This window comes from Drosophila pseudoobscura, chromosome 3 (genome assembly GCF_009870125.1).
Source record: "Drosophila pseudoobscura strain MV-25-SWS-2005 chromosome 3, UCI_Dpse_MV25, whole genome shotgun sequence".
In the NCBI taxonomy this organism is placed as follows: domain Eukaryota; kingdom Metazoa; phylum Arthropoda; class Insecta; order Diptera; family Drosophilidae; genus Drosophila; species Drosophila pseudoobscura.
The window spans coordinates 15,643,825-15,654,997 of NC_046680.1; the positions used below are offsets into that span (position 1 = coordinate 15,643,825).

General features: G+C 50.6%; 4 protein-coding genes across 4 annotated transcripts; 2 read left to right on the forward strand and 2 right to left on the reverse strand.

Moving 5' to 3' along the window:
* The first annotated feature begins 958 nt into the window (after positions 1–958).
* On the forward strand, positions 959–3,063 carry Or42b (Odorant receptor 42b). Its single transcript, XM_001361299.4, has 3 exons — positions 959–2,297; positions 2,367–2,724; positions 2,832–3,063. The coding sequence occupies exons 1-3, from the start codon at positions 1,531–1,533 to the stop codon at positions 2,904–2,906; spliced, it is 1,200 nt and encodes a 399-aa protein (XP_001361336.1). The 5' UTR covers positions 959–1,530; the 3' UTR covers positions 2,907–3,063.
* Positions 3,064–3,195: 132 nt separating this feature from the next.
* On the reverse strand, positions 3,196–5,251 carry LOC4804841 (odorant receptor 42a). The gene is made up of 3 exons (XM_001361300.4): positions 3,891–5,251; positions 3,471–3,828; positions 3,196–3,407 (listed from the first exon to the last, which is right to left on the reverse strand). The coding sequence occupies exons 1-3, from the start codon at positions 4,760–4,762 to the stop codon at positions 3,318–3,320; spliced, it is 1,320 nt and encodes a 439-aa protein (XP_001361337.4). The 5' UTR covers positions 4,763–5,251; the 3' UTR covers positions 3,196–3,317.
* A 524-nt stretch (positions 5,252–5,775) lies between these two features.
* Positions 5,776–7,451, reverse strand: LOC6898665 (odorant receptor 42a-like). The gene is made up of 3 exons (XM_002138634.3): positions 6,665–7,451; positions 6,242–6,599; positions 5,776–6,177 (listed from the first exon to the last, which is right to left on the reverse strand). Exons 1-3 carry the CDS (start codon positions 7,438–7,440, stop codon positions 6,082–6,084), a joined length of 1,230 nt encoding a protein of 409 aa, XP_002138670.2. The 5' UTR covers positions 7,441–7,451; the 3' UTR covers positions 5,776–6,081.
* Positions 7,452–9,154: 1,703 nt separating this feature from the next.
* On the forward strand, positions 9,155–10,329 carry Tsp42A (Tetraspanin 42A). The gene has a single exon (XM_001361301.4). It carries the CDS (start codon positions 9,250–9,252, stop codon positions 10,027–10,029), a length of 780 nt encoding a protein of 259 aa, XP_001361338.3. The 5' UTR covers positions 9,155–9,249; the 3' UTR covers positions 10,030–10,329.
* Positions 10,330–11,173: the final 844 nt, after the last annotated feature.

Genomic DNA, 11,173 nt, shown 5'->3' on the forward strand with positions numbered 1-11,173 from the left:
CTGACACCCCAACAGATTGGCGATTCTCGGGATGCTGGCCCCGGTCCTGGCCCTGGTCCACTCGTGCGTTATTGCCGAGCATAAATTCTATTCAAATTCTATAACATGTCAGCACATAAGCCGGCACTGTCAAGCGTGCGATGTACAGTCTCACCTTGACAGGGATGAGCTGTGGGTGGCTGTGGAGGAGGCAAAGGCGAGAGTTTTGTGCAAATAACTGAAGCAAAACACAAATGTCTTTCGGGCAGGGATGGTGAGTGGAGGGTGGGTGGAGAGCCGCCCTTCCGGGGCAAACGTACTCGAGTGGCAAACAAAAGATTATCCTTGCCCTTACTTCACGCTCAGCTATACAGACCTGCCTTGGACATGGACATACTCGGCAGCAGCACAACAGGAGGAGCAGCTGGAGCAGCAGGACCAGCACGACCAGCTGCTGCTCGGCAGGCGTCATTGTGGATGGTATAGAGGCGCGTGTGGGTGGTTGTGGATGGCCCTGCTATTGAAACGTTGCAGTAATGAAAAAAAATGTCAACTTACACATACGTATGTACATATAAGGAGCCAGAGCCAGAGCCGGGGCCAGATCCAGAGCGGAAGGCGGTGATAAGTAAGAGCTGGAGGTGGAGCCACAGCCACAGCCAGAGCCAGTGCCAGTGCCAGTGCCAGAGCAGACACTAGAGGTACGTATGTACAACAAAAGCGACAGCGACAGCGACAACGGCAACAAAACATGTGTCAAACGCCAGACATTCTGAGCAATATTAATAACACTCGGATAATATATTTTTCATTAAAGCAGCAGCAAAGCAGCACAAAGATGTCACGATACTCGTGCACACAACGTGTGCCAGCTGTTGGGGCTCATGCTTAAAGACCGATAATGCAAAACTCCCACGCATACAGGCCGGTAGAGGTACAGTCAGACCAGGGGGGGGGGGGAATTTTATAAATTTAGTTATGACGGCGATTAGCGGCCATTTTGCATTTCCCCGAGGCCAGGGCCTGGTTAGCCTTGAAAAACTTTACCCAGATCCCTTTTATGATAGCCCCGAGTCTGTTCGCCTGGCTGCCATCCGGTCCTTGCTGACACACAAAGGACAAGCGGCACACACTGCGTATGGGCAATGCTCTTAATTGCCTTTAAAGGGCCGTCTGCGATTTTTGCCAACTTTTGCCATCATTTATGCAAAGCGGAAAGCCAGCATGTGGAAATACCGATGCACGCTGATACGAGTGCCGGCACAGGCACAGGCACCGGCACCGGCACCGGCGGCATTCATGCATCAGAGCCGAAACGAATGAGAGGCCGAGACTCTTGACTTTGTTAATTAAACATAACGGCGCACAGCGCACATCGCACATCGCACAGCGCACAGGGAGCAATTCTCAAGTGAATAATTCAACAACAGCAAGTGCCCGAAACTTAACGAAAACTTTTCAAATTCATTGAAAACTTCATCCAGAAAAATGTCACAAATTTCGACTATATAAGCAGCCCGCCAGGGAGCCGCGGCACACACTGGCCCCAGGATGGTCTTCAAGCTAATACGACCAGCCCCGCTGACGGAGAAGGTGGGCTCTCGGGATGGCTGCATTTACCTGTTCAGGGCGATGAAGTTCATAGGCTGGGTGCCGCCCAAGTCTGGGGTGCTGCGCTACGTCTACCTCTTCTGGACGCTGATGACGTTCGTGTGGTCCACCACGTACCTGCCGCTGGGTTTCCTGGGCAGCTACATGACCCAGATCAAGTCGTTCTCGCCGGGCGAGTTCCTCACCTCGCTGCAGGTGTGCTTCAACGCGTACGGGTCCTCGGTGAAGACGGCCATCACCTACTCGCAGCTGTGGCGACTCATCAAGGCCAAGGATCTGCTGGACAAGCTGGATCTGCGCTGCACCTCCGTCGAGGAGCGCGAGAAAATCCACCGCGTGGTGGCGCTCAGCAACCACGCCTTTCTCATCTTCACGTGCGTCTACTGCACCTACGCGGGGTCCACCTACCTCAGCTCGGTGCTGAGCGGGCGGCCACCCTGGCAGCTCTACAACCCCTACATCGACTGGCGCGACGGCCGGGGGAATCTGTGGCTGGCGTCCACCCTCGAGTACGTCGTGATGTCGGGGGCCGTGCTCCAGGATCAGCTCTCCGACACCTACCCACTGGTCTACACCCTCATCCTGCGCGTCCACCTGGACATGCTGCGAGAGCGCATCCAGCGGTTGCGCACCGACGAGGCGATGAGCGAGGCCGAGAACTACGAGGAGCTGGTCAACTGCATCTTGGATCACAAGATTATTATAATGTGGGCAGGCCTGTTTGTGTTTTTGCAGTGACTTCAGTGCAGTAACCTCTTGTCCGTCCACTTTTTCAGGTTCTGCGATACGATCAAGCCCGTTATTTCGGGGACCATCTTCACCCAGTTCCTGCTGTGCGGCATTGTGCTGGGTCTGACGCTGATCAACGTGTTCTTCTTCTCGGACCTGTGGACCGGCATCGCCTCCTTCATGTTCGTCATCACCATTCTCCTGCAGACGTTCCCCTTCTGCTACACCTGCAATCTCATCATGGAGGACTGCGACGCCCTCACGCACGCCATCTTCCAGTCCAAGTGGGTGGACGCCTCTCGCCGCTACAAGATGACGCTCCTCTATTTCCTGCAGAACGTGCAGCGGCCCATCGTCTTCATTGCCGGCGGCATCTTTCAGATATCCATGAGCAGCAACATCAGCGTAAGTGCCAATGGTCGGCATTGTGGGAGCACTCTGCTTCCCAGGCCCGGCCCGCAGGCTAACAATTAAATCTGCTACAAGTTTAACATACTTTGGCCTACTTTCAGGTGGCCAAGTTCGCCTTCTCCGTCATCACCATCACCAAGCAAATGAACATAGCCGATAAGTTTAAGGACGAATGAGGAGGACTACTACTACTCTCTGGCTTATCACCGTTCCCATGATTACCCCATTGATTTTCTATAAATAAGACGAGATACAAACTTTTAAATAACTCTGAAAATGGCAATTCCCACTCCCTTTCCTTCACACCAACATCAATATCCCCCACCCGTCTAGCGAATTCAACGCGGCGCTGCGATGATAGAGTCCAGTGCATCGTTATTTGTAGGAAAAAATGTAGATCTAGTGACAATTTCAATGAAAGCAACTCAGTAGACTATTATGTGTATCGCACTGCAAGTAGCTTGCTTTTAAACGGCTAATAAATGCTCGAATTTATATTAACCAAACGATTGTTAAAAGGATTTAAGTCGGGTTTGGGTATGTGTTGAAAGAGCGAAACACGTGTGCCTTCGAAGAGAACTCTTTTGTTAATCGGCTTCCCCTTCGACCTTGGAGAGCTTCTCCGAAATATTCATTTGCTTGACCAGCGTAAAGACTGAGAACGAAAACTTGGTGACCTACAAGGCAGAGCATTAGTTACCCACAATTTCCAGCACAATCGGGAATAATTTGATGCTCACACTGATGTTGGTGCCCACGGAGATGGGAAATACGTTCATGGCCATGAAGGTGATGGGCTGCTGGAGCTTCTGCAGGAAGTACATGAGCGTCTTCTTGTAGCGCTGCTCGCCATCGATCCAGTTCGACTCGAAAAGAGCGTCCGCCAGGTTGTAGCAGTCGTCCGTGAGGTAGTTGCAGAGAATGCAGAACGGAGTGGTCTCCAGCAGAACAGCGGCCATGAAGGACAGGGCGGCAATGGCCGATCCCAGATTGGCGAACAGCACAATGTTGATGAGTGTGAAGCCAAGGACCAGGCCCACAACGAGGAACTGCACAAAAATGGTGCCCGAAATCACGGGTCGCAAACAATCCACAAAACTGCAAAGGATCCACAGCTTGGATTAAAGAACCTTACCACAATGAGTGGACGCTCAACCCACCGCAGTATGGTCTTGTGGTCCTGGATGCACTGAATTAGTTGCTCGTAGCGCTGCTCGGGGCTCTCCTCAGGGTCGCTGCCCAACTGTCTTAGGCGGTCCGCGAAAATGGACATGTGGGCACGGAGCACGAGCACATAGTTGACGGGATAACAGTCCACACAGACGTCCTGAAAGCAGGCACCGGCCATGGCGAAGTATTCCAGTCCCGACTGCAGGCCCAGCTGCCACGAGCTGGAGCGCCAGTCCAGGTACGGATAGTAGTTCTGGTAGGGCGGCCTGCCCATCAGGATCGCAGTGAGGAACGTGTTGGTGGCATACACCATGTAGACGGTCATGAAGATGAAGAAGATTCGGTTGCTCCTGGAAACGGCCTGATGGACTCGGAGGCGTTCGCTGGGCTGGGTGAGGCGCCTGTCCATTTCGTCCAAAATGTCGTTGGCATCGTCGAAGTGCTTGACGAGCGCCCAGACGATCAGGACCTTGGTGGAGCAGGACCAGGCGTTAAAGGCCACCTGAAGGGAGGTGAGGAACTCCCCCGGAGAGAACTCTGAGAGATGGCTGATGTACCCAGTCAGGAAGCCGATGGGCTGGTAGAACGTAGAGCAGAGATTCAGGGCAAAGGACCACAGGCAGTAGGCAACGAAGAATCGAGCCGGTGGCCTTCGCACTCCCATTAGAAAGATGCAGCGCAGCAAGTACAGAGTCCCATTCCGCGAGCAGGCCGGGGCTTCCTTCGGCAGCGTGAACATGGCCGGGAAGACTTTACGCAGCACCATCCTGCCTCCAGTTGAGTGTCGATGCTTCAAACTGGATTGAAGCCTTTTATACGTCCGACCGTGGCGTGATTGAGTCGCAGGACATGGAAAATTCATGAGCGACACGTCTAAACTCGTCAACCGAAATCAATTATGGTTAGGGTAACAGTTGTTCAGCACCTCGGCGAGCACCCGCTGCACCGAACGCACGGCACCCTCAACGCCCAAAGGCTTCAGTGGAGCAGCGTCCTCGTCCAATCCGAATGCCCGACGGGTTACGGCGATGGCGGCGGCGCTTAGCACGTAACGCTCCGGAGAAGTGTAAAAGTTTACACTTGCATATAAATAAATGATGGCTCTCTGTTTCGTCGAAGAGCAGCAGGCTGCAGCGGTTCACAGAGCGAGGGGTAATAGTTCAAATTTCATTTGCAGAGAGCGCGTCAAAGTGCAGTCTTCAATTAGGATTACCCAAGCACCGTCATTGTACCATAATTGTGCCACCTCTGTTGTAATTAAATGACAATCACAGTCGACTATGCCGACTATTCCCCCCTTTTGATTTCGCCAGTTGCAAGAAGACCTCATCTCATTGGATCCATCAGACGAGTGAGAGATCTAATTAGAATAATAGTACGTAACGTGGGCCGACATGTACAATTTATATTGACTAAGTACGTTTGTAATTCTCTCGGTTTCTTGCCTGCTTTTGACAAACAACACCCAGCAGATGGTTCTTTGAAAAAACCTAGCAGGTCTGTATATACTAAATTCTAGAGTTAATTACTTTAAGGCTTATGGTAAACGGACTTTTTCTGAATTATCGTGTTTTTTTTTTTGTATGGCCAGATTTCGTTTTTTAATTTTCCTTTTTTTTAGAGGTAGCAAATTTTTTTAGATGGAAAATATTGATTTTATTGTAACAAAGTTGCTACGTTTCGTGGCAACTTAATCAGGTTTAATCAAAGAACAAAAAAATAAAAGAATTAGCTAAAAAAAAAAATATATATATATATACAATTTTTTTAGTTTATGAAAACCTTGCCATAGATAAAAAACTATTATTCATTAAACATTTGTAAGTGTAATTATACTTTATTCTCTTTACGCAGTGGACTAGAAAAAAGTACAGCTCGTAAAAGGTTTTTTTAGTTTTAGTAAATTTGTTCAGTGCATGGCGAGAGTGCTGCCCGAACCTTTGGGAATGAGTGTCCTCCCAAGGAGCATTGTCCACCCAAAGGTATCTACAATTTCAATCATTTCTGTTTGCGGAAAACAGCGCTGTGCTTCCGTCTCTCTTTTCTCTGCTTTCGTTTGAAGCTGAAAACCTTTTTCCTCTGAAGAGGATAAAGTTACTTCAAAATCCTTCAATAGTACGTTCAGTGCTTGCTGTGTGCTCTGCGTTTGCTAGACAAATATTCGCTTTTAAATTTCACTGATTAATTAAAATCGGCTTCCCCTTCGACCTTGGCCAGCTTCTCCGCAATATTCATTTGCTTGACCAGCGTAAAGACTGAGAACGAAAACTTGGTGACCTACAAGGAAACCCCTTTGCTCGAGTACTCATAAATTTCCCGAAAATTCGTTTTGGATACTCACAACAATGTTGGTGCCCACGGAAATGGGAAAAGCGTTCATGGCCATGAACTTGATGGGCTGCTGGAGCTTCTGCAGGAAGTACATGAGCGTCTTCTTGTAGCGCTGCTCGCCATCGATCCAGTTCGACTCGAAAAGAGCGTCCGCCAGGTTGTAGCAGTCGTCCGTGAGGTAGTTGCAGAGAATGCAGAACGGAGTGGTCTCCAGCAGAACAGCGGCCATGAAGGACAGGGCGGCAATGGCCGATCCCAGATTGGCGAACAGCACAATGTTGATGAGTGTGAAGCCAAGGACCAGGCCCACAACCAGGAACTGCACAAAAATGGTGCCCGAAATCACGGGTCGCAAACAATCCACAAAACTGCAAAGGATCCAGGACAAGATCGATTAAAGAACCATTCCACTATGAGTGGACGCTCAACCCACCGCAGTATGGTCTTGTGGTCCTGGATGCACTGAATTAGTTGCTCGTAGCGCTGCTCGGGGCTCTCCTCAGGGTCGCTGCCCAACTGTCTTAGGCGGTCCGCGAAAATGGACATGTGGGCACGGAGCACGAGGACAAAGTTGACGGGATAACAGTCCACACAGACGTCCTGCAGGCATGCACCGGCCATGGCAAAGTACTCTAAGCCCGTCTGCAGACCCAGGTGCAACGAGCTGGAGCGCCAGTCGAGGTACGGATAGTAGTTTTGGTAGAGCGGTTTCCCATTCGCGATGGCAGTGAGGCACGTGTTGGTGGCGTACGACATGTAGACGGTCATGAAGATGAAGAAGATTCGGTTGCTCTTGGAAACGGCACGATGTACTCGGAGGCGTTCGCTGGGTTGAGTGAGGCGCCTGTCCATTTCGTCCAAAATGTCGTTGGCATCGTCGAAGTGCTTGACGAGCGCCCAGACGATCAGGACCTTGGCGGAGCAGGACCAGGCGTTAAAGGCCACCTGAAGGGAGGTGAGTAACTCCCCCGCGGAGAGTTCAGACAGATGGCTGATGTACCCAGTCAGAAAGGCGATGGGCTGGTAGAACGTCGAGCTGAGGTTCATGACGATAGACCACAGGCAGTAGGCCACGAAGAATCGAGCCGGTGGCTTTCGCACTCCCATCACAAAGATGCAGCGCATCAAGTACAGAGTCCCATTCCGAGAGCAGGCCGGGGCCTCCTCCGACAGCGTGTACATGGCCGGGAAGATTTTACGCAGCACCATCCTGACTCCTCAAGATTTTCGATTGTTGCACCTGGACTGGAGTCGCGCGGCTTTTATATGCCCGACCGTGCCGTGATTATAAGCTCATCAATCGCCTGCCATGGGAAATTCATGAGCGACACTTGCAAGCTCGTCAACCGAAATCAATTAAGGTTAGGGTAACAGTTCGACGAGGAGCTGCGGCACCGAACTCTCGGCCCCCTCAGCGCCCAGAGCCTTCAGTGGAGCAGCGTCTTTGCCGTGTTCAAATGCCGGGCAGATAAGGTGATGGCGGTGGCACTAAGCACCTGGCTCTCCTTGGCAGTGTAAGAGTTAGCACATGCATATAGCTAAACGATGAACAGGCTGCAGTCTGCAGCAGTTCACAAGGCATGGCGTAATAGCTCTAAAGCCCATCAAAGTCCAGTCTACGGTTGAGAGTACCTTTGCACCTTCATCAAGCGGCTGTGAATTGGCACTCTACTTTGAGAGAGGGTTCTATGAATTATTCTCGAATTAAATACCTCGAAGCTTATGCAAGTAATTACAATCTGTAAGCCAAATTGATTATTTTATAGAAACTTCTTTGTGCAGCTTATTTGATAGGTATTATATTGCCACAATATGGTAAACATTCAATTAAATTCACAGCTCTGTGTGAAATAAACAGTTCTATGCCTGAGAGCGACGCGCGACAAGCTCAATTTCAATTAATTTCCACCATGCCGAGAGCCGTAAATCATTGGGCTATTGGGCCGATTGCCCACCGAAACAGGTGTAGAGGCGTTGTCAGTTCCAAGTCAAGTCAACTCCGAATCCCGATTGGGACAAGCGCCCCAGCTGCAGTTTGCTCATTGAATTAGAAAAGGACGACAGTCTCTGACCCGCCACAAAGGGTAAATGGGACATTGACTGGGAAACTTTTTAATTAAACGCTTTAGCTCAATTGGCAGCAGCTGAAATCGAAGGCTCCCTGGCCGGCTGACAGAGCTGAGAGTGTCTCGAGTTGGCTCTAAATTAGCCACATTAGCCAATGGTGCTCACATCAGGCGAGAATTTCGGCGAAAATTTTCGAGTAAATAAAGGCAAAATGGCGCTAACGACACTTCCGCTTGGGCCGTCGGCCAATGGGCGGCACTTCACAGCGGGTTGATTGTACTTGAACTTGTACGAGTATTTGCAGCAATTGTTTTTTCCTTTTTGCGAGACCCGTCGCTGTTCAGACAAGTGGCAACAGATTGGCGTTTCAGCTTCAAAGCATTTTCCAAACACGAGCGAATAGGCGTCGCTTTTTTTTAAATACCCTAGACAATTTTTTTAGCAAAATGTATGGTTTTCGGCTCTCGAATGAGTGGCTGCCTGCAGCCAGAATCCTTCCGTTAAAGGCCCACTGAGCAAACAGTAAGAATAAATGACAGTACAGCATATATTGGCTGTCCATCAGCCAGTGCCTGAGTCTGATCATGAGCCTGAGCCCTTCCGTGCCCACAGTGCGTATGAGCAATCAGAGAAAGGTTGACTCAAGCCACCGCACAAATATTTAATTTTATCTGGCTGTTTTTATTGCGGCGCGGCTCGCAACAGGTGCGGCATTTGAGGTTCGTCAAAGGCAAACTCATTTGCACTTGAAACCGTGGCAACAAGTCAGGACTGGTCGGGAGTCGGTACTAGGGGGGGGGGGAGGGGGCAGGCAGCCGAATGAGGTGACAGCTAGCCAAATGTTGATATTAGCCACCCAAAACCAGCCCAAACTCAGGTGGCTGCCGGGCCAACTTCAAAACGAGCTCGCTCCACTTCAAAGCAAATAAACAGAATCAAATTTTCCCGACGATGGTGAGATTGTGCCGTGGGTGTCGCATATCGCACGACTGTGTGCTGCAGATCAATGTGGTGCTGCTGCTGGCCGGGCTCATCTTTCTGATGGATGTGTTCAACCACATGTACGTGAAGTACACACTCCTCCGGGAGGCCACCGTCTTCCCGGGCGTCCTAATGGCCTGGATGTTCATGATGCGCTTCCTCACCACGGCGGGGTACATCCTGAACGCCATCGTGGGCATCCGCTTGGCCCGGTGCCCGGGCCTGATCAAATTTGCTAGCTACATGTTTTTTAGCTTACTGCTGCTGCTGTACACCCTGAGCATAGCGGCGACGCGGTTTGTGTATCGATCACGCTTCGAGCTCTCCGCCACGAGGATGGCGCTGCTGCTGTGGAGGAACGACAAGATTGGGCGGCTGGAGGAGGAGCTCGGCTGCTGCGGCCGAATGGGCCTAATCGACTACCAAATCTCAGCCGAGGAACGCCACTGGGCCAGTGGCGCCTGCTGTGGGGAACCGGGCTGCGGGGGCTGCTCCGCGAAGGTGATCAAGTACCTCTGGGGCATCGAGGTGGAGGTGGCCCGCGACAACTTCATCCTGTTCATATTGCTCTTGGTGGGGGCGGTAGTCACGATGTGTCACTACAAAGATGTGCAGCTAAACACGTTTGGAGATCCCAACGACTGCGGCCACGAGTCAGAAGAGGAGAATCAGCAGGAGGAGGAGGATGAGGATTCACCCTGGAAGAGCACGAGAAGCGACACTGAGACCGAGGCGAGCACTCTCCAATGAATCTTGCTTTGGGCTGAACAGCCAGCCGAACAAAACCATCCAGCCGTATTAGCGATTAAGGGCTAAATTAACGACCTCTGCCACGGCTCTGGTCAATTGAACTTTAATTTAACATTACTGCCACACCTCCAGCCAGCCAGCCAGCCAGTCAGCCCTGTGTTTGTCTGCTAGCTTGTTGCGGCTCATTAATTAGGAGGCCTGGCAGCCTGGGATAATGCCAGCACTTAATTAGCCTTCAAAACGATTGCCCTGAAATACATTTTAATGGCTTTGGTTCGAGCGTTGAGCGGAACAATCGAATATGATTTTATGGATTTATCTCGATTTATATGCCCCAATCGGGATTTACTTTCGTTTGGGGCCACCACTGCGAATGATTAATGCGTATCGAATAACCCGAAAGTATTTGATACTTTTATGAACACATCGGGGCCTAACCCCATGCCCCCGAAATGACAGTCGGGGGCGGGAGGAAACAATTTAAATAAAATAAAATTTTCATAGACTCGACTGCATTTCTGAGAATTCTTTAAGGCGAAACAGTTTTCGCCATTTGTTTTGTCAGAGGAAGATGCCACGAAGGAGGGCCAGAATCCCGAAGCGGTGGATGGTGCACGGCGGTGCATCCGTTGCGGTTTGTCTAGAGGAAGCGCCGCCGAAAAATAAACAGCCAGAAAGGATGCGAAATGTAACGGAAGTGCGCGAAATTTTTGCACATTTCACCGAGCGTCTCCCTTACGACTCGCAGCAGTAGCAGCGTCTGTGTGGATGGTTGGGCGTGTGGGCGGGTGGGTGGTTGTGCGGGTGGTCCACTGAGTTGGGTGAATAGTTGGGTGGATTGACAGTTCGGTACTAAGATGCTTTGGCGGGTGAAATGCCAACTTTATGACATTTTAATGATGTCGACTTTTATGACAGTTGGCTGCAAATTTTTGTAATGGTTTGACAGTTGGCCTTTTTGCAGCAGAAAATGGTGGAACTCAGAGGCGGCGGTGAACCGATGCTGGTGGATAAAAGTGCAGCCGCAAATTGAAAACGACCCAAATCGAATTTCACCATTTTCGCCTGACAAATGCAGCAGAATCAGAAGCCAAGTTGAAATGCAAACTCCATTGCCAAAACCACTGCAATGGAAATTAATTTT